The sequence below is a fragment of the Ictidomys tridecemlineatus genome, chromosome 3 (genome assembly GCF_052094955.1).
Source record: "Ictidomys tridecemlineatus isolate mIctTri1 chromosome 3, mIctTri1.hap1, whole genome shotgun sequence".
Taxonomy (NCBI): Eukaryota; Metazoa; Chordata; class Mammalia; order Rodentia; family Sciuridae; genus Ictidomys; species Ictidomys tridecemlineatus.
Window position 1 is genome coordinate 50153755 of NC_135479.1, and position 24727 is coordinate 50178481.

The following is a 24727-nucleotide window of genomic DNA, read 5'->3' on the forward strand; positions in this document are numbered from 1 at the left end:
ACCCCCTTCAGTCACCAAAGCTAATTTTGGCTTCCTAGGACCCGCCCCCACTGAGCTGCCTCTCTGGATTGGGCAATGGAGGGCTCTCAGCCAACATTCCCCCTCCCAGGGACAGGAACATGGAAAGGCTAGCCTGCCCCAACCCCCGCCCTTACAACTAACTTGCACCTGCTCTGTGCCCAGCACAGCCCTCCTTCTGGTTGGGCCCAGCAGGACTGGCCTACATGGTGGGCCTGGCCTTCCCCATTTGTGCCCAGCCAGGCCCCTGGGACTCACTCACAGGTGGTGTTACCCTGCATGCTGACCACACACTTGGCATCCTGGCTGGTCTCACGGGCATTGAAGGGTCGAACCCTCACTGCCACTTTCACGGAGGCACCAGCCATAGCTCCAGACACTCTTGCCCTCCTCAGCTGGAGGACAGAGAAAGGGGTGATCAGAACCACCAGGAAGATTGAGATATTGCCTCCCAGCTTCAAAACCATTTCTCCACTCCCTTCCCCAGCTCCTCAGCCCCTTAAGGATCCAGTTCCTGTTCCCTGATCTTTCTCCCAAATGTCAAGGTCTTGAGGAGCTCCCAAAGGTATTCCTGCTTCTCTGCCCAGCCTTATCCCAGCTTGCAGAGACTTGGGCCATAACCCCAGTTACCTGGCGTCGTGGCCCCAGACCAGGGGTGCTGTATCAGTTCTGGCTGCCACGGGCCCTCGTAAGGAGAGCCCCATTCTATACTCTGGGCCTGGCCACACCAGCAGGAACTGTGGGAAAACCCTGGTTGTGGGAGAAGAGTGGTTAGGAGGCACCTATGGCTCCAGAGGTCTGTATGGGATTCTTCATTTAGAGGGCAAGGGGTGTTAGGAAAGGTAAGGAGACTGCCCCTCTGGAGTAGCTGAATGCAATGTGAATCCAAGGGCAGGGACCGTGATATTTTTATTCCTCAGTCACTCACAAGTATACTGAATGCTCAGATAGAGGAAGGAAAGAGAGAGAGGGAGGGAGGGAAAGAGAGAGAGGGAGGAGCTGGACAGAGGGCAATTCAGAGAGGGACACATGGGCAGAGACACTGAGGACAGCGGGAAGGGGGAGAAGAGAAACATAAAGTCACAGACACCAAGAAAACCAGAAAAATAAAACAAAAGGCAAGACTGAGGTCATGCTATGGAGGAAAGAATGGGAGGAGGAAAGGAAGAGATACAGGAATATCAAACCCAGAGACAGTGAATAGCAGGGAGTGGGCTCAAGGAACAAACTACAGGAAAGATGAGAACAGAAAATCTAACCAATAATTCCCCTTCAGGGTCAGCAAGGAAGAAGTAGAAATCAGTTGCCACCTAGAGCCCACCACTTCTAAATATGAGGTAAAGACTATTGCTGAGGGGCAAAGTCCAAGGGCTGGAGGTACAGCCTGGGACTCAGGCTCCACAGGACCTGCCTTGTGAGCCCCAAACCCCTTGCCCAGCCCCCAGCACTTCCTCCTCAGGATCCAGGACAATGGGCAGGGGAGGGTGGAGTCATCCTGTATCCATCATACCAACCCCCAAGGCTCCATCGCTGGAGGACCTAGAATACCTGTGTCTTTGAAGGAGAGGACACTGGGAACCTCCTTGAAGGAGGGAGAATGTGAAGAAGCAGGCTGATCCTAACCCCAGCCTGGAGCTAGTGCTATGGCATCCACTGGGGAAGGTGCCAGGCTGGAGCCTAGGAATGTGGGTGATCGGGTGCCCACGCCCTGGGAGGAGAGGCTGAGTAGCCCACGCCCACGGACAGAAGGGTGAGGATTATGGAAAGGGATCTTTGCTGGGCCCCAATTTGTGGCCCCAAAGGACCTCAAACCTCTGTCATGTCGGGCCTTACCTCACTAGCCTTTCTGGGTAGAGCATGGGAAGGGTGAGGGGTTGGTCTGTCCCAGGACAGGAAGGGAGTAGCCTAAATCACAGAGGCTGGCTCAGGAAGAACAGCCCTGACCCCCTAGACCCTGACCAAGGGAGGGAAGGACACTGCTGAAGACATGCAAGGGTGACGCTATTGCCACTAAAAGAGCAGAGAATGGGATGTCACGGCTAGACAACAGCGGGGTAAAAGAATAGGGAGTAGGTACAGGGTCTGCGGGTGTCGCTTTAAGGGCACAGGGGATACAGGGAGGAGCCGGCGGCTGGGGTGGGGCCGACTGACCCGAAAGGGGGCTTCGGGCCACCTGCACCTTGCCTACTCCGCAGTTCTCCTACAGGCCCCTGCGGGCCTCTCGGAGCAATCATGCAAACCCTGTCCTGCTGTCCAGCTAACCTACGGCTGCCCGGGGCCTGGCACCTCTCTGCGCCTCAGCGGGACAAATAGCACATGATCCCAGCTCTCGCACTGTGCCGGCGCCCGCCGGGCGGTGCAAACGGGACCCCGGCTCCCCGCCCCCCAGCCCGGCACATTCCTCCGCGGGCGTCCCTTCCCTTCCCCCCACCCCCACCTCTCACCTCGTCGCGGCGGGGCTCCGGGAGCAGTCAAGCGGAGTGCAAAGGGACAAACTTTCCGGGAAGCGTGAGATGGGAGCAGGGAAGATTCGGGACCGACTCGGGGCTGCCCCCGCCCCTCGCCGGGTCCCCGGGCGGCGGGCGGCGGACTTGCGCCCCGGGGGCGGCAGCAGTAGCGGCGCCAGCGGCCGGCGCCCGCCCGGGCAGCGCGAGCTGGGGCGGGAGCCAGGGGCGGGGGACGGCGGGCGCGCGCACGCTGTCCCGAGAAGAGGCCAGGAGCCACCCGGCTACCCTTGTTAAAGGGGCAATGCTCCCGGACTGTGAGCCCCCCCGGGCGGGGACCTGAGAACCGAATTACGGACACAGAAGGGCTAGCGGGACTTCGAACTTTGGAAATTACTGGCTCCTGAGGAGCCGGGAAAGGTGGGGGCGGACCCTACAGGGGACCCAGGCCCCGGACCCGCGCACGTCGCCGCGTCGGAGGCGCTCCCGGAGGGGCGGGGGCGCGCCTGGGGGCGGAGCCACATGGCAGGCTCCTCCCCGGGGCGGTTCAGTCTATGCCCCGCCCCCAAACGCGCCTCGCGCGCGGACACCTCCCTAGGCCTGGATCCCGGAGTCGGCCGTCCTCCGCGTTCGGCCTGTAGTTCTAGAATTCTCAGCTTATCTTCCTCAGGTGCTGTGGCCAAGCGCGGACGCCCTCGGCGGCGCAGCCACCCAGTGTTTTCTCCTGGTCCCCAAGTTCGCCGTCCTGGGTCCTCCGCCTCAGGCCCAAGCAGCCCCTTCAGGTCGTGGTGCCCTCTGGAGCTGCAGCTGCCCGCCCAGACAAACAACCTCTGCTGACTCAGCCTGGCTACTTCAGGCCCAGACTGCCCCTCAAGCAGGGGCCCACCACCTCAGGGCCAGAGGGATTCTTTAGGACCCCCCAATTATGCCTTCCGGCCTAGCTGCGCCCAAAGGTCCAGCCAAGACCCAGGGCACCTACCTGGGGTCTCGGTGGCCCCTCAGGCCTCAGTCTTTCCCTTCAGGGAGGTAGTGGCTACTCTACTACCAGACTGGCTCCTGACTCCTCAGGTCCTCATCCATCCTCTCAGTCTTGGCTTGCCCTCCAAGGCCTTGCCTATCCCTGGGTCAACAGTTGAGAGATCCTTTTTGCCCACTTCCACCCTCACTCCCACTCCTGACCCAGTACTGATGATTGAACCCAGGGGTGCTCTTCCACAAAGCTACATCCCCAGCCCTTTGTATTTTTTGTTTAGAGACAGGGTCTGGCTAAGTTGCCCAGGCTGGCCTTGAACTTGCCATCTTCCTGTTTCAGCCTTCTAACTAGCTGGAATTACAGGTGTGTACCACTGACCTGCTCTGTCTGACTTTATTAAGCCCCGTCCTGTCCCTGATAGGCGACCCCACTTAAGGTTTAAATCCCCCTCAGAATGCTCTCAGCTCCCAGATGCCACTAGGTCTGTCCCAGGATATTCCATTTAAATCCCACCTGCTCATTCAGCCCCACTCTATCCTATCAGCCACCTCATTTTTTTTTTTAACCTCAAGTAACTTTTTCTTGACCCATACCTAATTACTCTTGGATAAATACTTGTTCAGCTCCAATTGGCTTTTTCTGTTTTTGTGTGCAACCCATATGCATTTTCCTCTCTCATCTAGGTTTCTTTCCCATCTCTACCCCACCCCCATCCTCCCAGTTCTGGGGATGGATCCCAGGGCGTCTGGCATGTTAGGCAAGAGTTTAACCATTAAGCTATATTCCTAGTGCTTATTTAATTTTTTCGGGTTTTTTGTTTGTTTGTTTTTAGTTGTAGATGTTTTGTTTATTTATTTTTATGTGGTTCTGAGGTTCAATCCAGTGCCTCACAGGTGCTAAGCAAGCACTCTACCACTGACCCACAAATCCAACCCTCATTTAGTATTCTTTTTTTAAATTTTTTTAGCTATAGGAAGACACAATATTTTACATTTATGTGATGCTGAGGATTGAACCCAATGCCTCATGCTTACTAGGCGAGTGCTCCACCTCTGAGCCACATCTCCAACTCCCTCATTTAGTATTCTTAACTACCTTTTCTACCCACCCCAACTGGCTCTCAGGTCATCTTTGACTGCCCCTAAATATGGCTCTGTGCAACTGACCTCCCTGTTCACCTATTTGCACAAAGACATTCCTAACTGCCCCTCCATTTCTGTCCCCAATGTTTCACTCTGTCCACACTTCCACTTACCACACTCATACCTGATTCATTTACTAGCCTTCAAATTCTGTTATTTCTCTAACTATCCTTAACCACCAGTTCTGTGCCTACTACCCCCAATGCCTCTGCCCATCCAATCTCCACTTATCATCCTTTTTCATTGAATTATCGCATATTACCTGGCAAGGCCCTTAACTGCCATCTGTAAATTTTACTTACTTAATATATTTAGCTTAAGAAATTTCTTTTCCCTTTTACCACATCTATCCTTCCTGTACTTACCATCTTCAACCTGTATGTTTAATTAATAGTCCAGACTTAGGAATATCTTTTCTCCACTGCACCCCCAGTCCTGGGGTTTGAACTCAGGACTTAGTGCATGCTAAGCAAGCACTTATTACTGAGCTCCATCCCTAACCCTAAAAATACCTTTTAAGCTGTCTGTTTTCAGGGTCCACACATTCTCTTATAAATCTCTAAATCTGCTGCTGGTCTCATCCCTACAACCCTGAGAAAATGTTTCATTTTTCATTATCCTCCTAGTACCAAGAAGGAAACAGTCCAGGTACCCACCAGTCCAGTCATGCAGGTACAGGCAGATGGAGACAATCTCATCCCCTTTGCCAAGTGAGTCCTCCCTGTTGGGTGTGGGGGATGAAAGTGGGATGGAGGGAAGATTGCATGCCTAGATTCTTCTCTGCAACAATAGGGAAATAAGGAACAGGAAGCTCAGCTTTGTGTCTGGGCTTGGGAATTGATGGTTCATTGATTTATTCAACGGATAGATTTTATTTATTTATTTATTTGGTGTTACTGGGGATTGAACCCAGGGGTGTTCTATCACTGAACTTTACTTCCAGTCCTTTTTACTTTCAAATTCAGGGGTGTCAAATCTGGTTTTGAACTTGTGATCTTCCTACCTCAGCCACCTGAGTCACAGGGATTTCAGGCATGCACCACCAAACCCAGCTCAACAGAAGGCTTTTAAACTTTACAATATTCTGTATTAAGCACTGGGGATTCAACAATTACCTATAGGTACTTTACTCAGAGAGCTTACATTCTAGGGTAGGGAAGACATAATATATAAACAAATATAATTTCAGCTAATGTTGAGTACCATGAAAAAAAATAAAACATAAGTGGAATATAAGGGAAAATAGCAGGTCTTGGGGGATACAAGGTTAGAAAGTGTGATTGTAGGGAATTGAACTTGAATTGAGATCTGAAAAGTAACAGGGAGCTAGTCTAGAGAAGAATTGGGGCCCCGGGGGTAGTAGGTTAAGAAAAGCCCCCAAGAAGGAAAAAAGCTTTGTGTGTTCTAGGATCAGGAAGCAGGTCAATGTAACTGAACTTAATAATCAAGGGAAGAGTAGAGTAAGGTCAGAATCACCAGTCAGAGGCCAGATAATTTGGAATGTTGTACACTATAGAAAAGAGTTTGAATTTTATTCTAAAGCCAATAGTAATCAAAGGCTGAAGATGTGGCTCAGTTGTAGAGTTTAATCCCCAGTATCAGACACACACACAAAAAAAAAAAATTGAGGTAAGCAAAAAGTATGTCTAAGCAGAGTTTTTTTTCTTCAGCTTTTTATTATGGAAAATTTCAAATATAGAACCATAGAAAATAGTATCATGAACTGATGTGCCCTTTTCAGTTATTTTCAATAATTATCATTATAATCTTTTCATACCCATTTACCCCCTCCTTCCCAGTTTATTTTAAATATATCTTAAACCTTGTATTACTTCACATGGTCATATTTTAAAAGATTACTCTCATTGCTCTGTGCAAAATAGATTGTGGGGGGATGAAAATGGAAGCAGGGAGAAGAAAAGGAGAAAACCATTGCAATAGTTCAGGAGAAGATGATCTGGAATATAGCAGTGGAATGGATATGGTGGAGAGTGGTCAAATTCAGGTATATTTCAGATATAGAACTCATAGAACTTGCCAAAGGATTGTAAGGTAAGGGAAAACATTTACTAGGTCTTTGGCCCTAGTAACAGGACATTTGGAGTGCCTTTTAGCAAGATACATAAGGCTGGGGGCTATTGGGTGATGTTGAGTAGAACCCAGGGATGAACCAGGGTTGGAAAAATATATTTGGGAATCATCAGCACATTGATGGTATTTAGTCATGAGACTAGGTGCGATCACCTAAGGAGAGATGGAGATGCAAATATAAAAGACACTTAAAGGGCCTAACCTCCAAGACATTATATCATTATATTACCTTTTTTTTGGGTACCAGGGATTGGACTCAGGGGTACTTAACCACTGAGTCACATCCCCGGTCCTTTTTATTGTTTTTTATTTTGAGATAGAATCTTGCTAAGTTGCTCAGGGCCTCTGCTAAATTGCTGAGACTGGCTTTGAACTTTCAATCCTCCTGCCTCTTGAGCTGTTGAGATTACAAGCATGTACCACCATGCCTGGCAGGACATTTAATAAAGATCAGAAGGGCTATCATCATTCAATCTGGAGGTTTTGGAAGTAGAAAGCACTATTCCTTTTTTTTTTTTTACATTTTTTATTTATTCTTTTTAGTTATATATGACAGTAGAATGTATTTTGACATATCATCCATACATGGAGTATAACTTCCCATTTTTGTGGTTGTACATGATGTAGAGTTATACTGATTGTGTAGTCATATATGAACATAGGAAAGTTATGTCCGATTCACTCCATAGTCTTTCCCATTCTCATCTCCCCTCCCTTCCTCCCACTCCTCCCTGTTCAATCTGGCGAACCCCTACTCCCCGCCCCCAACACCTATTGTGAGTCAGCATTCACATATCAGAGAGAACATTTGGCCTTTGTTTTTTGGGGATTGGTTTATTTCATTTAACATGATAGTCTCCAGTTCCATCCATTACCAGCATATGCCCATAATTTCATTTTTCTTTATAGCTGAGTAATATTGTATTGTGTACATATCAAATTTTCTTTATCCATTTATCTGTTGAAGAGCATCTAGGTTAGTTTCGTAACTTAGCTGTTGTGAATTGAGCTGACTTTAAGTCCTTTGTGTATATGCTAAGGAGAGTGATAACTGGGTCAAATGGCGGTTCCATTCCAAGTTTTCTGAGGAATCTCCATACTGCTTTCCAGAGTGTTTACACTAATTTGCAGTCCCACCAGCAGTGTATGAGTGTTCCTTTTCCCCCATATCCTCGCCAACATTTATTGTTACTTGTATTCTTTTTTTAGTTGTTGTTGTTACTTATACTCTTGATAATTACCATTCTGATAATTACCATTCTGACTGGAATGAAATGAAATCCCAGTGGTGTTTTAATTTGCATTTCTCTAATTAGTAATGATATTGAACATTTTTTTCATATATTTGTTGGCTACATGTATTTGTTCTCATAGGAAGTGTCTGTTCAGTTCCTTTGCCCATTTGTGTGTTTTTGTTTTGTTTTGGTATTAAGTTTTTGAGTTCTTTATATATCCTGGAGATTAATGCTGTATCTGAGGTGCAGGAGGCAAAGATTTTCCCCCATTCTGTAGGCTCATGTTCTTGGTTGTTTCCTTTGGTATGAAGAAGCTTTTTAGTTTGATACCATCCCATTTATTGATTCTTGATTTTACTTCGTGTGCTTTAGGAGTCTTGTTGAGGAATGTGGTTCCTAAACTAACATGATGGAGAGTTGGGCCTACTTTGTCTTCTGGTAGGCACAGGATCTCTGGTCTAATGCCTAGGTCCTTGAGTGAGTTTTGTAAAGTATGAGAGATAGGGTCTAATATCATTTTATTTAAAGAATTTAACCTTTATTTTATTTATTTCTTTTTATGTGGTGCTGAGGATCAAACCCAGTGCCTCCATGTGCTGGGCAAGTGCTCTACCACTGAGCTACAACCCCAGCCCTTATCAGTTTCTTGTTTTTTGTTTTTTTAACTACCTTTATGCCACATCACGCTACTAAATCAGTCAGGGTCACTCCAGGTGAATTTGGGCTAACTAAATAAAAGACAACAGTCACAGAAAGTACCTTTTTCTTTGGGTTCAGTGATAGCTCCTCAACCACAGCTCCTACAAGGGGGGCAAGGCAGGCAAGAAAGAGGGAGAAGCATGTCTGAAGCCCTTTTATTGAGGAGAAGACACTCCAAGAAAGTTCCACCCCAATGAGACAAGGGGTTAGGTTTCAGGGGGTTGAGTCTACCTTCGTGATCATCTCAGGTGCTGTGTGGGATCAAAAGGCAGAGCGAGTGAAAAGGACACAAACATGCACAGCCCAGACAGAGCAGTCTAGTCCGCTCGTGTGCTCAAATGCTCACACTTACATACACAGTCTATGGCTGGCCTGTGACACCTTTATTTTTATGTGGTGCTGAGGATCAAACCCAGTGCCTCACACATGCTAGGTAAGCACTTACCACTTTACCCAAGTCTCTAATTTCATTTTGTTACATATGGATTTCCAGTTTTCTCAGCACCATTTATTGAAAAAGTTATCTTTTCTCCAATGTATATTTATGGCACCTTTGTCTAGTATGAGATAATTATGTGGGTTTGTCTTTGTGTCTTCTATTCTGTACTGTTGGTCAACATGTCTGTTTTGGTCACCAATATAGGCTATTTTTGTTACTATAGCTCTGAAGTATAATTTAAGCCTCCTGCTTCATTTTTCTCTCTGTGGATTGAGAGCACTATTCTTAAACAGCTCTGTACACTCCTCCCTATCTGCAAGGATATTATTCCTTTGGAGATAGGTGAAAGTAGGGATAAACAGAGGTTCTCTCTCCTGGAGGCTTGCATTGACTTAAAGGAAACCTGCCTGTTAAGTCACCTGAGTAACCAGGATCTTCCTCTTTAACAACCTTTAACAACTCTGCTTGCTAAATATTACATTCTTTGGCTATGAATTATAGAAGCTTGAGATTTAGTGATATGAGTTTCCAAAAATAGCTCATCTCCTTCTTCACCCCAGCTCTAATCTCCACTCAAATTAAAGTCTTCACCCATCTTCCTCAGCTAAGTAGAAAGAGAGGACATGACCTGAGGGAACCTGGGCAACTGTATGGTCCCATGGAAAAATGTGCCCCTGAATCCTATAGTGAGTAGATGCTATAAGGTAAGAGCCAGATGTGAGTTTACCATGTCCTTACCTCAGGTGTTCCAGAGTGGTCAGCCGATCTCCACCCCCGAGCCTCCCTTCCCAGAGCCTCACATCAACATCCCAGCGTTATGGAAATGTCTTCTGGGAGAATCTTTGCCAAAGGCCCAGGTGAGTAAGAGAAAACGGAGACCAACTAGAAGTGGGAAGGTGAGGCTGTACAATTTTAACTACCATAAATCCTTATAGCCCAGGTCTAAAGATTAATTCTTCATTGGCTGATGGACATTGTAGCTCCTAATGCCAGAGAATTAGTTGGGAGAGGTCATCAGAGAAGCAGTATGGATGGAGGTGTCCCTTCTGACCTTAGCCCCTTTTTTGTGTTTTGCAGCCCCACCTGGACAGAGGAACAGTATATTCCACCCATGCTGGTATGACAAACTCTGACTTTCCACAATTCTCTGTTAAAATTATACTCATTGCCTTCCTGTTCCCAGCTATTCTTTTACCCATCCCCTCAGTGTTTCCCAACTGAACAGTTCCCTGTCCAGACCTTCCTTTCTGTGAATCAAGCACCATGTTTTCTAAGAACTGAACTTCCCAAGACCCCTGATTCCCTAGTTCAGTCCAAGTTCCCACTGAGACCTAGTTCTGCCTTCTAGCTCCTTTTTTCATTCTCTGGCACAGAGAAATAGTGGCTACTCTCAGCCTGGCCTGTACCCTCTTGAGGGACTCCCACCCCCTGAGATGCTTTGCAGAAGAAAGAGAAGAAGATCACATTTGGAGGGAATGAAGCAGGGACCTGGGAGTATCCCAGCCCGGGTAAGGGCTGTCTCTTATCACCTGGAGGACCTGAGGAAGCGCCAGAGAACCATGGATGAGTAAGGAGGCCTGAAATGTGGGCTCTGGGAGCTGAGTAGGGTTTGGGGGCAAGATAGTTTGAGCTAAGAAAGAAGTTGAGTGCTTTCAGGGAATTGGACCTTGTTTGGAAAAGAGCTGTGGGATTGGAACAATTGAAACAGAATTTCTATAGTGTAGAAAGTAGGAGAGAAATGAGGGATGGAGGACTAGCCACCTGAATTGGAAGGAGTAGAAACTGGATCACTGAAGACAAGAGAGTATGCCATAGAACTAGGGGGAGCTAAGAGTAGCTCTGGGTTCCTAGACTGAAAATACTGCAATTTGGGGGGAGTAGAAAACTGACAATGGTAAGTTGGAGGTCAAATGGCAACATCCTGGAGTCCCAGTAGGAAGTACTTCAGAACAGAAAGGTGAAGGGTGGAGAGCTGGAAGCCTGGCCTCTAGGCACCTCTCTCCTAAGCCTAAAATTTCCACAGACTGAAGAAGGCCCAGTGGGGCAACTCTAGGGCAGCATCTGAGCCTCTTGTGCTTGACGAAGAAGGCTGTGGATTCCCCAGCACTACTGAATATCCTGATCTGGAAGAGGAGAAGGCAACCTATCCACAGGAAGAGAACCATTTTGTCACTCCTGGAAGGGACCAGGTATGGGTAGAGAGGAGCTTGATGACATGAAGAGTGATGTGGTTCCTTGGTCTTGCATGAAGAAATAGCAAAAGCCAGGTTGGATAGCTATATTTGAGAAGCACAAAAATGAAGTAGGGGGCTGGGGTTGAAGCTCAGTGGTTGAGACTTGCCTCGCATGTAAGGCACTGTGTTCAATCCTCGGCACCACATACAAAAATAAATAAATATATTAAAATAAAAAATAAAGTAGGTGACTTGGGGGTGTCTGGGTTTGGGGCCTAGGAAATTTGGAAAGAGATCCGATGTGAGGTTCTTTCATTCTTTTTTTCAACTTCTCATCTCCAGCTGCTTTGGTCTCCCTGGAGTCCCTGGAGCCAGGAAGGTGGTTGTGCCTCCAGAAGGCTGAGCTCTACGTCCTACAGCACTGTCACAGCCAGAAGGAACCCCGTGTACAATTCCTGGGGCATGGAGTTGGAGTCTGAGGAGTAAAGAGAAACCATCTGTGCCCAAGATGCTGGTGCCACTTCAGGAACTCAAGAACAATTCCATCACTAGAATCACGCCATTGCTGGCATGGAGCCATTTCTCTTTCCTTAACCTCTCCAGCTGTTGGTCCCATCCTCCAGAATAGGCATTCACAGCCCCCTTGGGCTTCCATCTCAATGGGCTTCCATCTCAACTACCCCCTCTTTCGGGGAACTCCCAAACCAGGTTTTCCCCTAGGCCTTCCCCTGGCTTTGTGTTCTTCTCTGTTCCGTTATTAAAGAGCAAGTGAGTGGAGCTTGGAGTTGTCTTTCTCTCTGCAAGGCAGTGAAGGAGAGATTAATGAGGAAGGGGGGTTCATTTCAGCTTCTCAAAAATGAAGTCGGTCCGTGTCCCCAAAATAAAGAAGTCTTCCGGGGGCTAAAATAGTCCTGTCCCGTCCAGAATTTCTCAAGAGCCCCTAGGGTTCCAGCTTCCACCGGATCCTCCCAAACCAAGAGTCGCTTCCGCCTCGGGAACCAATTTTCCAGTCCTTTGGCGCCACTGCCCCTTTAGGCACTTGCTAGTTACAGACTAGCAGACTGTCTCTCCGCCGGCTCTAAGGCCGTGGAAGCCGAGTCCCTCCGCCCAGCGCCCCACCCAGAAACCCACGTGCGTTGACCCTAGGTTCCCTTCCCGACCCCATTCCCTTAATTGGGAGGCCCCGCCCCGTGCGCAGTGACGTCGGACGCTGCTGTCAGCCGGCGCTTGGGGGGGGTTGGTGTGGGGTAGAATGGCCGCTGCCGCCGTCACCCGCGGGACCCCGGGAGGTAAGAGCCAGGGCCTCTCGCCCGCCTCTCCACCCCCGCGACAGGGGGCGCAGCTCTACCGGGTCCCGACGTGGAACACCGCGTCGGGACCACCGTCCTACCCCTCCCTGTTCGCCCCCACTTCCCTGCTTCCGTCCTCCTCCCCCGCGCCAGGGGGCGCAGCTCCGCGCAGGGCCCCTCCGCAGACCTGCGTGTGCTGGGGACAGTCCCGGAGAACCCCGCACCGGGCACCCGCACTGCCCTTCGCCCCCCGCGCGCTCGCAGACTGTGCTCCGCGGCTTCTCCAGAACATCCTGGTGTGCAGGCGGGACCCTCCCACTCAGACATTCTCCTGGGACCCCCTGTACCTCCATAGGGACAGCCCTGAGCGCCGGGCGTCAGATTCCAGGACCGCCCTGGGGCCCGCAGCCCAAATCCCGCTCTGCACCTGGCAGGTTGCCTAACCCGGACTGCACACCTGTGCCCTGGGGCGGAGTCCCTACTCCAGCTTCACTGCACATAGCCGGGCTTCGATAGGCCTCCTCCCCCTCTCCATCCCTGGACACCTGGCAGAGCCCGTGCTGAGAGCCTCCTTCAGCTTCCATCTGTTCCCCTAGGCGGGCGGGGGCTCAGACTGGAGCCAGAGCTGTAGAAGGACTAGGGTAGGCCTGGAAGCCAAGGGGAGGCCGAGGCATTTGGGAAGAGGGGTGCAGGAGAATGGAGAGGGCTGTCAGCCTCAGGGCGGTTGTCCCCAGGGTGGGAAGCAGGATCCAGCATCTACCAGGTTCAGATTCTATCAAGCCCTGCTCAACCTGGAGGAGAGAGAGTAGGTCAGTTATCTGCCCTTCTTGGGAAAATCAAATAGAGAAGAAACTAAGGGTGTGTCCTCTAAGGCCTATTTCTCCACCCTGACTTAGATCTCCTGCCCTCATCTGAACTGTCTTGCCTACCCATCCTCCAAGGACCAGATGCCCTGAGTCCCTGCCCCCAGAACCTAACCCCCCAGTAGTCCTAGTGGGCTGCAAGAGCCCAAGCTGTAGGGCCTCTGAGGCCCTAGCCTGGCTAGCCTTCTACCCTACCCACCCCAACCCTGTTTCTTCTGGAACATTGTTGTTTCCCCACTCATATTGGTTCCTGGCCCCATGTATGGGTTCCCCTTTACTTCCATTTTCTGGCTGTACTGTCACACCATATAGTCCAGTGCCTTCCTCTCTTTTTCATCTTTCCCAGACATCATGACCCAGTTCTCTGTTACCTCCCCCACCTCATGCTTCTCATCCTGGATTAATGTGGGGGCTTCATCATAATCTTGTTTCTCCTTTCCCAGCACAGACTCCCCCTCCCCCCGGCCCCTCAGGCCGGGGGTGACCTTGCCCCCTGGAGCCCTCACCATGAATACCAAGGATACCACCGAGATTGCTGGTGAGTTCACAAACCAGGTTCCCAGTTTGGCCCACCCTTATGTTCTTCCTACTCACGGAGGCCCTGTGCTTCCTAGATTCCCTTCTTTCTTGTCCTGGTTGCAGTTTTTCCTGATACTCTGGGTTGCCTTTGACCCTTTACCCCTGGGGTGCCTCTCACAGGAATGCTAGAGCAGCACACCAAACCCTTCCTTCTGGTTCCCTCTAGAGAACAGCCACCACTTGAAGATCTTCCTCCCCAAGAAGCTGCTGGAGTGTCTTCCTCGCTGCCCGCTGCTGCCTCCAGAGCGGCTGCGGTGGAATACAAATGAGGTTTTCTGGGGAACTGGGGGATTAGGGCCTAGCAAGGCCTAGCAGGCTAGAGGAGGGTGAGTGGGGTCTTTCGGGGTCTGTGCACACTTCTCAGTACAGGGCACTGTTTTAGAATCATAGCAGAGGTATAGACATAGATCTTGAAGGAGCCCACTGCTCCTTGGCATATCCGTCTGGGTAAAAGCAACAGCCACCACCTATTATTTCTTACACACTGGGCACCATGCTAAACACTTGGCCTGTGGTTTTTCATATTTTTACTCCCATATTACTGATGAGGAAACTGATAATACTACTTGGAGTTTCTTTTTTGGAAGACATAATCCTTGTGTTACACATCTTCTGTATCCTACATACTTAGTGCCTCATATGCAGTTGATGGTCAGTAGTAACAACAGCTTGATGTTAGAACTGTCAGTAAAAGGATATATATGAAGGCTCTATGTGTAATACATAGAACCTTTAGGGGTCAGCAGGGCTTCATGGAGCATCTGGGAAGCTTATAGGATGACTGGAATTTCGAGACATGGAGACTGAACACATAGTACTCCAAGGTCATAGGGTACTAACTTCCAGGAGGTGACTATTAAAGGTATTATCAGGGAGAAATCAAGGGACTCATCTGGCAGGAATGGTAGGTGGAAAATGGGTAAATAGTGACAATGATGGTTTGGATCCTTGTTGGGAAAACCTTGAAGTCAAGTTAAAGAATCTGGAATTCTTGGTAGTGTCAAACTAATTGAAATTTTTTCTTAGGGAAGGGTGCACAAAAATGGGATTTTGAGAAAGTAAAATAATATACAGTATGAAGAATGATGATGAACTTGAACCTGGCCCCAAGATATAGGCTCTACTTGGGAGGTAGAGGAGACAATGTTAGATTTTCTCTGAGATGGAACCCAGGATTCTTAGGAGGGCAGAGGAACCTTCCTGGGTCCAGATACTTAGAAGTCCAGCTGCCACAGCTCAGCAGAGACTGAGACCCTGAGGTAATGACCAAGAGATCTTTCCATGTAGCAAACATCCACCTGAGTACCTCCTCTGTCACAGGAGATTGCATCCTACCTGATCACCTTTGAGAAGCATGATGAGTGGCTATCCTGTGCCCCAAAGACAAGGTGAGAAAGTTCTCAAAGGTGAGATATGGCAGGAATCCTGATTTCTGCTCACAGAACTTGAGATGAACCCTTCTCTTCCTAGACCTCAAAATGGCTCCATCATCCTCTACAACCGCAAGAAGGTGAAATACCGGAAGGATGGTTACCTCTGGAAGAAGCGAAAGGATGGGAAAACCACCCGAGAGGACCACATGAAGCTGAAGGTCCAGGGTATGGAGGTAAGAGCATTAGGCATCTAATCATTTGTCCTTTCCCACCGTCCTCCACTCTTAGCTGGGCTCCAGCCCTACCAGGGCTTGGGGGACATTGTCCACCTCTGCCCCTTCTAGTCATTCTTCCCTTCTTGCTCACTTTGGATCAGCTGGCTGATCGCTTAGCCTACTCTCTGCTTCCCATGTCCCTCCATGACCCAACTCTCCAGGCCTTAGTACACTGATACCAGTCTCCTGGCTTCTCTTACATTTCCCACAGGGATCCAAGCAGTGATGCTCTAAGCACAGGTTTCTCTTCCCAAATCATTGCTCCTCCTCTCAGATGCATTCTTGCTTTGCCCTTGGATTTCTGGATAGTCCCATATCTCAAATCTGGCCCTCATTGTAAGGCCCCAGCCCCACTGTTACCTTCTCTTCATCCCTCATCTATGACTTGGGGCTCCTGGGATTTGAAAGGGGTGGGGGATCGATGGGGGTGGGGAGAGGGTTAAAGAGGAACTGGTGGAAAGATTGGGATTCCTGCAAAGGGACTGAACAGAGGAAGAGTTGGGGAGCAGACTAGCCCTCCCCCCACCCCAGCCTGTCTCCTGGCAGTGTCTCTATGGCTGCTACGTTCACTCTTCCATCGTCCCCACATTCCATCGGCGCTGCTATTGGCTGCTCCAGGTAAGAATGAAAGAGCTTGGGGAGCTAGACTCTGCTTAGCTCTTTGAGGGATGGAGAGATCTAAAAGGATGAAGTGGGAGGATGACTAGGTTCAGTGTAGGAAGAAGAGATGGGGATTGGGGATGGACAGAGCCAGAAGTTGGGGGTGAGTTAGGAGGGTACCCAGGAAGAAAGCAAGAATTAGGAAGCTGAGCCCCTGAACCTCAAGACTCCATGACTCTCTGTTTGTGCCCTTTTGCTCTCAGAACCCTGACATCGTCCTTGTGCACTACCTGAACGTCCCAGCCCTCGAGGATTGTGGAAAGGGCTGCAGCCCCATCTTTTGTTCCATCAGCAGCGACCGGCGAGAGTGGCTGAAGTGGTCCCGGGAGGAGCTTTTGGGACAGCTGAAACCCATGTGTAAGGAGTAGGGCAAGGATAGAACTCCAAGGGGAAGTGGAAATGAGTCCTCCCAAAGGTGTTGTGATTCTGTACCCAGAAGCCTGTGGGTGACCATTTCCCTCCAGGCTAGGAAGGTGTTTTCCTGTGGGGATGCTAGAATTCCTGTGCAGTGTGAAGCGTGGAATACGGAGAAAGAAATGAAGGTCAGCTGTGACTATATGTCTGAGCAGTCTTGAGGTTTCTGGCCTCCGTTTAGCATGTCAGGTGCTTGAAGGAACAATCAAGGTAGTTTGAAAGCCAGGTGTGGTGGCATATGTCTGTGATCCCAAGAGCTGGGGGAGGCTGAGGCAGGAGGATCACAAGTTCAAAGCCAGTCTCAGCAACTTAGCCAGGCCCTAAGCAACTTAGCAAGACCCTATCTCAAATGAAAAAATAAAGAAGGCTAGAGATGTGACTCTATGATTAAGTGCCCCTGGGTTCAATCCCTGGTACCAAAATAAAAGGTACTTTGGGGGTTCTACATACTTCCACCAACTCTCCTGTAGTTCATGGCATCAAGTGGAGCTGTGGGAATGGGACAGAAGAGTTCTCTGTGGAACAGCTGGTGCAGCAAATCTTGGACACACACCCAACCAAGCCTGCACCCCGAACCCATGCCTGTCTCTGCAGTGGGGGCCTTGGTAAGCTACCCTGACCCTGTAGTTCTCCACCTAGCTCCACTACTGTATATTTGTGTTGATCAGATTTGCATGCTGATTTGCAAGTCTTGTGCATCTTCAGAAAGATGGGGTAGATGAGCAGATGCCTTCCCATCTGGGCAACACTAGCCCTAGTCCTTGTAGTTTATAGTCCTGTCAGCTTGTTACCTCAACCTCACCCAATACTATCAGTTACACCTGACCTTACCTTTGTTCCTAATTGACCCTTCTTAGTTATGTTCTTTTGTCCTTTTCTATGCCTTTATCATCTGCTCTGGGCTATTTCTCCAAGCCCTGTGTCTTCCCCTGCAGTGTTCCTCTGGTTGGTTTTATTTTGAAGGGAAAGGAGGGGGGAGGGGTGTTCATTTCTGATGCCTCCTAGTGGCTGAAATCAGTATTGCACATCTAGTGTACAAGGATGTCCCAAGAAATACTTTTTTAAAAAAAGTTATATATGGACAGAATGCCTTTGTTTTATTTGTTTATTTTTATGTGGTGCTAAGGAACAAAACCAGTGCCTCACATATGCTAGGCAAGTGCTCTGCCACTGGGCTACAGCCCCAGCCCCCAAGAAATATGTTCTAAGGGCTTCCAGAAAGGGAAGACTGCAGAAGGATCTTATTCCTTCTCTCTTCCCCACCCCTCTCCCTTCCAGGTTCTGGGAGCCTTACCCACAAATGCAGCAGTACGAAACATCGCATCATCTCTCCCAAAGTGGAGCCCCGACCTTTAACCCTGACCTCTATCCCCCAGTCGCAACCCCCTGAGCCTCCTCCACTGATAGCCCCACTTCCCTCAGAGCTCCCCAAGGCACATGCCTCCCCATCTTCTTCTTCCTCCTCCTCTTCCTCATCAGGCTTTGCAGAACCCCTAGAAATCAGACCTAGCCCTCCCACCTCTAGAGGGAGTTCATCAAGAGGAGGTACTGCCATCCTCCTCCTGACGGGACTGGAACAGCGTGCAGGGGGCTTGACACCCACCAGGCACTTGGCTCACCAGACTGAGCGTAGGCCGTCTGTGAGCTTGGCTGTGGTTGTAGGCTCTGAACCTGCTGCTCTACCAGCTCCTCCCAGCCCTGCCTTTGACCCTGATCGTTTTCTCAACAGCCCTCAAAGGGGCCAGACATATGGAGGGGGACAGGGGGTGAACCCAGACTTCCCTGAAGCAGAGGCTGCCCGTACTCCTTGTCCTGCCCTAGAGCCTGCTGCTGCCCTGGAGCCCCAGGCAGCTGCTCGGGCACCCCCTCCACAGTCTGGAACAAGTGGGAGAAGAGGAAACTGCTTCTTCATCCAAGATGATGATAGTGGAGAGGAGCTCAAGAGCCAGGGGGCTGCCCCACCTGTACCTTCACCCCCTCCTTCATCCCCATCCTCACCTGCCCCCTCAGAGCCATCGGGCAGGGTAGCAAGAGGGGAGGCCTTATTTGGAGGACCTGGTGGGGCCAGTGAATTGGAGCCCTTCAGTCTTTCATCATTCCCAGACCTTATGGGAGAACTCATCAGCGATGAAGCTCCAAGCATCCCTGCCCCAACTCCACAGCTGTCTCCTGTTCTTAGCACCATCACAGACTTCTCCCCAGAATGGTCATACCCAGAGGTGAGTCTCAGGCTTATTTTCCCTTCTCCATTTGTTTTCCAATTTCCCTGAACAAATTGTATTAACCCTTACCCTACAATCTATAATCTAGCTTCCCTTGGCTTTCATGACTTCTTTTTCCCCAAAAATGTTGCTGGGGATTAAAATCAGGGCCTCATGAATGCTAAGCAAGCTTTACCACTGAGCTACACCCCAGATGCCTTTATGGCTTCTTGGTTTTCTTTCTGACCTCCATGTTTACAGAGTGTAGCTTCTCTTCTATTTCTATAGTTCTCATCCACTGTGTCCCCCTTCCTCCCCTTCCATATGTTAACATGGTTTTGAGAATCCCCCAGGGACCTTCATTCCCTTGGTGACTACAGTCAGGGGGAGGAAACTGGAGCTGTTCCTCACAGAGGAGAAAATATAAGTGGAGATTTGACTGCAGGCTGGGCAGCTGAAAGATCATCTTCAGCAGTTCAGCTTTATGCTGTTTCTGTGAGGGAAAGGAGGAACTACGATGGGATGAATTAGCCTAAGAACAGAACTTCTTCATGATAATAGTTATCTGGTAGCCTTGTGGAGGCCCTGAGTTCCCCTGATTCTGGCAGATTCAGAAAATTCTGGTAGAGACCATGTAACCACTTAGCAGTAAGGGTGAGATGAGGGACAGACTGGTTGATCTTGCTTCACAATGTCCTGTCAGTCTCTAGCAAGCATAGGCCCTTCCAGATAGTATATATTCCCTAAGGATTTAAATAAATTAATGAATAAGTGAACACCCAACTTCAGTCACATGGCTGTCTACCTTCTGTCTGCAGGGTGGGGTCAAGGTGCTCATCACAGGTCCTTGGACGGAGGCCGCCGAGCATTACTCCTGTGTCTTTGATCACATCGCAGTGCCAGCCTCACTTGTCCAGCCTGGTGTCTTACGCTGCTACTGTCCTGGTATGGGGACTGGGAATAGTAGGGAACAGACATATGGATAGTTAGGACAGATTAGGACTTCCAGGCTTCTAAGAAGTACTGGAAACAACTAGATTGTTTTAAGAAGACAAAGGCCTATCCAGTCCTGAGGCTGGGCACCAAGCTCCCCCAGCAAGTAAAGAGCATGGCTTGGGTATTGGAAAATCTAGGTCCAGTCCAAGAAATTTACTCTTCAGCTAACCAGTGACCTTAGATAATTCTACTCCTTTATTGGATTCTTGGCCTCCCCTCTTGTAAGGTCAGGCATTTGACCAAAGGGATCACTAATGTCTGTCCAGCCTCTCTGAATTTGTTAGAATCACAGTCTCCAACCTTAATCCAGGGAGAATAAGAAAGGAGAGATAGTGGTTTCCTCCGACCAGTCCTAGGAGTAAAGGACATTGGTTTCTAGACTTTCATTGTCTAGTATGGTAGTCATTAGCCTCATGTGTCCATTTAATTAAAATCAGATTTAACTTCATTTCCCCAGTTGCACTGACCATATTTCAGGTGTTCAACAGCCATACATAGTTGGTGCTATCCTATGGGATAGAGCAGATACAGAATATTTTTCTTCACTGCATAAAGTTCTACTAGATAGCATGGGTCTAGACTGACTTCTCTGCCCTTTTGCCACCACTCTTGCCCTGACCCTACATTTAACAGTTGGTCTTCTTGTGGGACCCCAAGGACCACCAGGGTGGCAGGTTGATCAAGCTTTATTATCTGTGAAGGTACTCTTACTCAATCTTTTTTCCCCCCATATTTTTTACTGATACATTATAGCTATACATAATGTTGGGATATGTTGTTACATATTCATACATGCACATACTATAACAATATAATTTGGCCAATATCACTCCCCAGCACTCCCCCCCCCCTCTACCACCTCTTCTCCCAATTAACAGCCCCACTCAACTATGCATAGAAGGAAAGGAGATGAGACCAGTGAAGGTAGGAACTTGAAGAAAAAGTCTCTGCCCCTGGTCTTGGGAATAAGACCTGGTGGCTTCATCCTTAGGGCCATAGGTTGAGATCCTGGGACACAGCTCTCATTGAACACTGTTGCTAAATAGCCAGCTTCACCTATCTCAGTAACAGACTCATAACTTCTGGGCTCTGCTGTTGGGGACTAAGGGGTTTAACCCTCATCAGGTTGTTCACAAGTATAGATGTCTTTTTTTTGTGTGTGTTTTCTGGGGATGGAACCCAGGGCCTTGTACATGCTAGGCAAGTGCTCTACCATTGAGCTATACCTCCAGCCCCACAGATCTCTTTGACTCTCAGCTTCCAGACTTTGTTGCTGAGTAACAAATGTCCTTAACTCCAGGGCCTAGAATCCCACAGTTCTCTGGTCCATAGTAGGTATTAAGTTCTCCCCTCTCAGTGACAAGGCTACTCATTGAAGCCAGAGGCCTCTTGGCTCATAGTGGGGGAGTGGGGGAGATAGATATGGGATGATGGCAGTGGCTCCAACATGGTCTGAGGAGCCAGGGAAGGAGGACTTTTCGCTGACCCTGTACTCCCCAGCCCACGAGGTGGGGCTGGTATCTTTGCAGGTGGCAGGGCGGGAGGGCCCCCTTTCTGCTTCTGTGCTCTTTGAATATCGAGCCCGCAGATTCCTGTCTCTGCCTAGTACACAGCTTGACTGGTTGTCACTGGATGGTGAGTACTAAATCCTCTGACCCCAAGTGGCAGTTCCCACAACCTTTGAGCGTGACATGTTCTAGACCCCTGAGGGGGCCATGTTTCTTCAATCATTTCTGAATGTGGCAGCAAAGTGCCCTCACCTCCTCTTCCCTATAAGTCACAGAATCTTCTTTATCCCATTTCTTACCCAGTACTTGCCATCCCTAAAGATGGAAGGAAGGACAAGGGGCTGGGGACAGGGTCTAGAGCAATATATAGGCATTGTACATGAGTATATATAGACTTAAATTTCTATTTTTCCCCTCTGATTTTAAAGATACACATTCATTATAGGAAATTACAGAAAAGCACAAAGTGGAAAAAAAAATATTACTGCTTAGTGATATCCACTAACATTGTGATGTGGTTTCTTATATAAACATACAGAAGCACAAATGTACTCCTAAATAGTGTATGTAGGTGTAATGAAGTCTGGAACCATTTTTGCTTTTATTGGTTCGTTCTTTGGATGTTTTGAGAACTTTCTGACTGCCCTGGCTGCTCCCGTGAGGTTTGCTTTTTTTGTCTCTTCCTGTTGTTACCTGTTGGTTTCTTTCAGTTCTTGCTGCCATCACTACTTCTGAGGCTTTGGTCCTCAGCCTTTTTTTTTTTCCCCCAAGGGAGGGTATAGTGCTGGGGATTATACTCAGGGCCTTGAGTATGCTAGGCAAGTGCTGTACCACTAAGTCATATCCTGAGCCTTGTCTCTCTTGGAGCCAGTCTTGTCACAAAACCCAAGTTTGTATGTGCTGAGTTGCCTGTATGTGACTCAAGTTTGCCTACCTTGGGATCTAGCCATTTCTTCTGAAACCAGCATCTGACCTTGCCTCTGTCTTCTTTCCTTATTGCTTGGCTAATGCTTCCTCTGCTCCTTTGTCCTTTCTCTCTTTACTTTCACCTTATTTAGCTTTCCTGCTCTTTTCTCTATCCTACTTGGGTTTTTGCTCATCATTCTCTACTTTCCTCTTACCGTCACCTCTGTATATTCATTCTCTTCTATGCCAGCATCTTAGAACATGCCCAGCCTTCACCTTGTTTCTGTGCCTGCTTTCCCTTGATTCAGATCCTTTTTCAGTCTTTATTTGATCTCGGGAGGGGTTCAGATAAAGCTTAGATTGTGTATGTGTTTATGTGTGCGCATATGTGTAGGGGTTGGAGGGGGAGGAGAAATGGACATGGCTATCCCTCTCTGTCACTCCACTCCCCACCTCTTTGTGGACAGCTGTGGGGGGCTGGGAGGAGAGGGTGGTGCTTTTCAAATCAGTTCCTGAGTTCTTTTGGGGAGTGGTTAACAGAGAGTTGGGATCCTCGAGTCTTTCAGCTCCAGAATGGGAGACAAAGGTAGTGTCTGGGGCAAGAACTGGCGGAATATTCTGCTTAGGAAAAGGCTAGTAGAGGGCATGCCATGTGTGATTTAGGACAGTTGGGGGTTGGATGGCTGTTGGGGAATTCCTATCACCACTGTCTAAAAGGAACCAACCTTAATTCAAATCTTGGAATCTGTTTCTAGTCCATGGGTGGGATTAAGAGCCCTAGTTTAAGGATGAGTCCTGGTGGGCTTTATTTAGAAGACTGAGTAAAGGGGTTATTGTTTGGAGGGAAAGAACAGGGTTCTGTATCTTCACCCCTAAACTTAGGAACAGGTCCAAATATGGTATTCTAGGCAACACCTAGACCCTACCCAGTTAGCCTCCCATCCCCATTCCCACAGACAACCAGTTCCGGATGTCCATCCTGGAGCGGCTGGAGCAGATGGAGAAGCGTATGGCAGAGATTACAGCAGCCGGGCAAGCACCTTGTCAGGGTCCTGAGGCTCCTCCAATTCAGGTACTTCCATGAGGACAGGAGGGTCCCCACCCTCCCCTCCTGTCCTCCCATCATCCCCAGATGGTGGGTCTACAGTGGGGAAAGGGAGGAGGGTCCACTAAAGAAAATGGCTGTAGCAGATGCCTGTCCTCACTTGCCTGTCCCCAGCTTCCTCAGCCAGTCTTCCTCCCTCTCTCTGACATCACCCTACTCCCACCCCCATCCCATGGCAAGAGTGGCTATTCTGGGCACCCTCTTGGCATGACAGGCTTCAGACTATTTCTGGTCTGAAGAAGGGTGGAGGTAAAGGAGCAGGTGGGGGAGGGGGTCAGAAGAATTGGGGCTCAAAGCTCTGAGGGTCCCAAATCTCTAAAGGAAGAGGGCTAGGGAAAGGCTGAGAAGACTCTGGCTCTTAAGGGGAGAAGCCATGTGGGGATGGCACAATTCTGAGCTGCTGTAAAGGTACAATATGGGCAAGAGTGTGTAAAGCCTGGCTTTCAGAGTTGTTAGAGCAAATGGGCTGTGGAAATGGAGGATACTGAGGCCACATAGGAATTCAAACTGGAAAGAACCATGGGCTATCACATATCACAGATCTGGGTGATGGTTACCTAGAATAGGAAGTGTGGGGAAGGAGCAGGGTTAGAAGCTAGGGGAATAAGCCAGGAGACCAGATGCAAAAATATTTGCATATGGGTATGTGTACTACAGGATGAAGGCCAAGGGCCTGGATTTGAGGCACGGGTGGTCATCTTGGTAGAAAACATGATCCCACGCTCTACCTGGAGAGGTCCTGAACGTCTGATCCATGGAAGCCCCTTCCGAGGCATGAGTCTTCTGCACCTGGCTGCTGCTCAGGGCTATGCGCGCCTCATCGAGACCCTGAGCCAGTGGCGGTGAGCAGGGCAGCAGGGAGGGGGCTGGACAGTCATTGGGTCAGAAGGTGCCAGGGGATGAGGATCTGGAACACCCCTGCAAAGGGGAAGCAGGGGTCTCTATGGGTAAGAACAGGGCTGGAAGAGGACTGGCATTTGGGATACTTTTGATAACGTTTGACTTATGAACCTTTGGCTTCCTTAAATTTACTAGTCTCTTTCTGCCTCATCTCACTGGCCTTAGTGCTTCTAGAGCTCACTTTCCTGTTCCTTTATTTCTGATGTTCTGGACTTTTCCCCCTTTTCTCTGACTGGGCTCTGCTGTCCTTGTCCTTCTCTCAAACTCTCCAGGAGTGTGGAGACTGGAAGCTTGGACTTAGAACAAGAGGTTGACCCGCTCAACGTGGATCATTTCTCTTGCACCCCTCTGGTAAGGATGCCGGCTCCTGCGAGCCTTCAGAGCAATATGCAATGGAATGGTGCTTCAAAGGGGAAATTATTTGGGCAATGCAGAGAAAGGGG

At 49.1% G+C, this 24727-nt stretch overlaps 3 protein-coding genes and 1 long non-coding RNA gene across 18 annotated transcripts in view; 2 read left to right on the forward strand and 2 right to left on the reverse strand.

Moving 5' to 3' along the window:
- The window catches only part of Kif1c (kinesin family member 1C), a 24655-nt gene extending 21995 nt beyond the window's left edge, over positions 1-2660 (reverse strand). Inside the window, exons 1-3 of the mRNA XM_005337344.4 lie at positions 2463-2660; positions 649-768; positions 281-413 (exon numbers count right to left, since the gene is read on the reverse strand). Coding sequence (XP_005337401.1) covers positions 281-386 — 106 coding nt within the window. The 5' untranslated portion in view covers positions 387-413; positions 649-768; positions 2463-2660. The remainder of the gene's footprint in view (positions 1-280; positions 414-648; positions 769-2462) is intronic.
- On the forward strand, positions 1626-11992 carry Inca1 (inhibitor of CDK, cyclin A1 interacting protein 1). 4 transcript variants are annotated; one of them, XM_078042728.1, is made up of 8 exons: positions 2715-3132; positions 3716-3798; positions 5204-5287; positions 9785-9898; positions 10119-10158; positions 10415-10608; positions 11065-11230; positions 11558-11992. In XM_078042728.1, the coding sequence occupies exons 3-8, from the start codon at positions 5244-5246 to the stop codon at positions 11699-11701; spliced, it is 702 nt and encodes a 233-aa protein (XP_077898854.1). In that variant the 5' UTR covers positions 2715-3132; positions 3716-3798; positions 5204-5243; the 3' UTR covers positions 11702-11992. The 4 variants fall into 4 exon arrangements, with proteins under 4 accessions (XP_040125426.1, XP_077898854.1, XP_040125429.1 ...); XM_040269495.2 differs by having other exon boundaries at positions 3775-3798; XM_040269492.2 differs by lacking the exons at positions 2715-3132; positions 3716-3798 and adding an exon at positions 1626-1768.
- LOC120884208 (uncharacterized) overlaps positions 11305-24727 on the reverse strand; it is an 18053-nt gene continuing 4630 nt past the window's right edge. The window contains exon 3 of the long non-coding RNA XR_005726512.2: positions 11305-24302. This is a non-coding gene — a long non-coding RNA (uncharacterized LOC120884208). The remainder of the gene's footprint in view (positions 24303-24727) is intronic.
- Positions 12378-24727, forward strand: part of Camta2 (calmodulin binding transcription activator 2) — a 16631-nt gene continuing 4281 nt past the window's right edge. For 2 of the 12 annotated variants that reach the window (XM_021734599.3, XM_013363779.4), the window contains exons 1-14: positions 12379-12504; positions 13811-13905; positions 14113-14216; positions 15267-15334; positions 15417-15552; positions 16126-16212; positions 16458-16611; positions 17139-17273; positions 17947-18887; positions 19688-19814; positions 21366-21500; positions 23236-23351; positions 24042-24226; positions 24557-24635. In XM_021734599.3, coding sequence (XP_021590274.2) covers positions 13875-13905; positions 14113-14216; positions 15267-15334; positions 15417-15552; positions 16126-16212; positions 16458-16611; positions 17139-17273; positions 17947-18887; positions 19688-19814; positions 21366-21500; positions 23236-23351; positions 24042-24226; positions 24557-24635 — 2298 coding nt within the window. In that variant the 5' untranslated portion in view covers positions 12379-12504; positions 13811-13874. Of the gene's footprint in view, positions 12505-12691; positions 12801-13810; positions 13906-14112; positions 14217-15266; positions 15335-15416; positions 15553-16125; positions 16213-16457; positions 16612-17138; positions 17274-17946; positions 18888-19687; positions 19815-21365; positions 21501-23235; positions 23352-24041; positions 24227-24556; positions 24636-24727 lie in introns of those variants that run through there. The other 10 variants (XM_021734600.3, XM_013363780.4, XM_021734601.3 and 7 more) reach the window with 8 other exon arrangements.

Bases quoted from the DNA above. Each gene is read 5' to 3' on its own strand.
- Inca1 (XM_040269492.2), top strand. From the start codon at position 1,662: ATGGCATCCACTGGGGAAGGTGCCAGGCTGGAGCCTAGGAATGTGGGT. The intron at 1,769-5,203 runs GTGAGGATTATG...TTATCCTCCTAG, and splicing joins CCACGCCCACGGACAGAAGG to TACCAAGAAGGAAACAGTCC. The intron at 9,899-10,118 runs GTGAGTAAGAGA...TGTGTTTTGCAG, and splicing joins AATCTTTGCCAAAGGCCCAG to CCCCACCTGGACAGAGGAAC.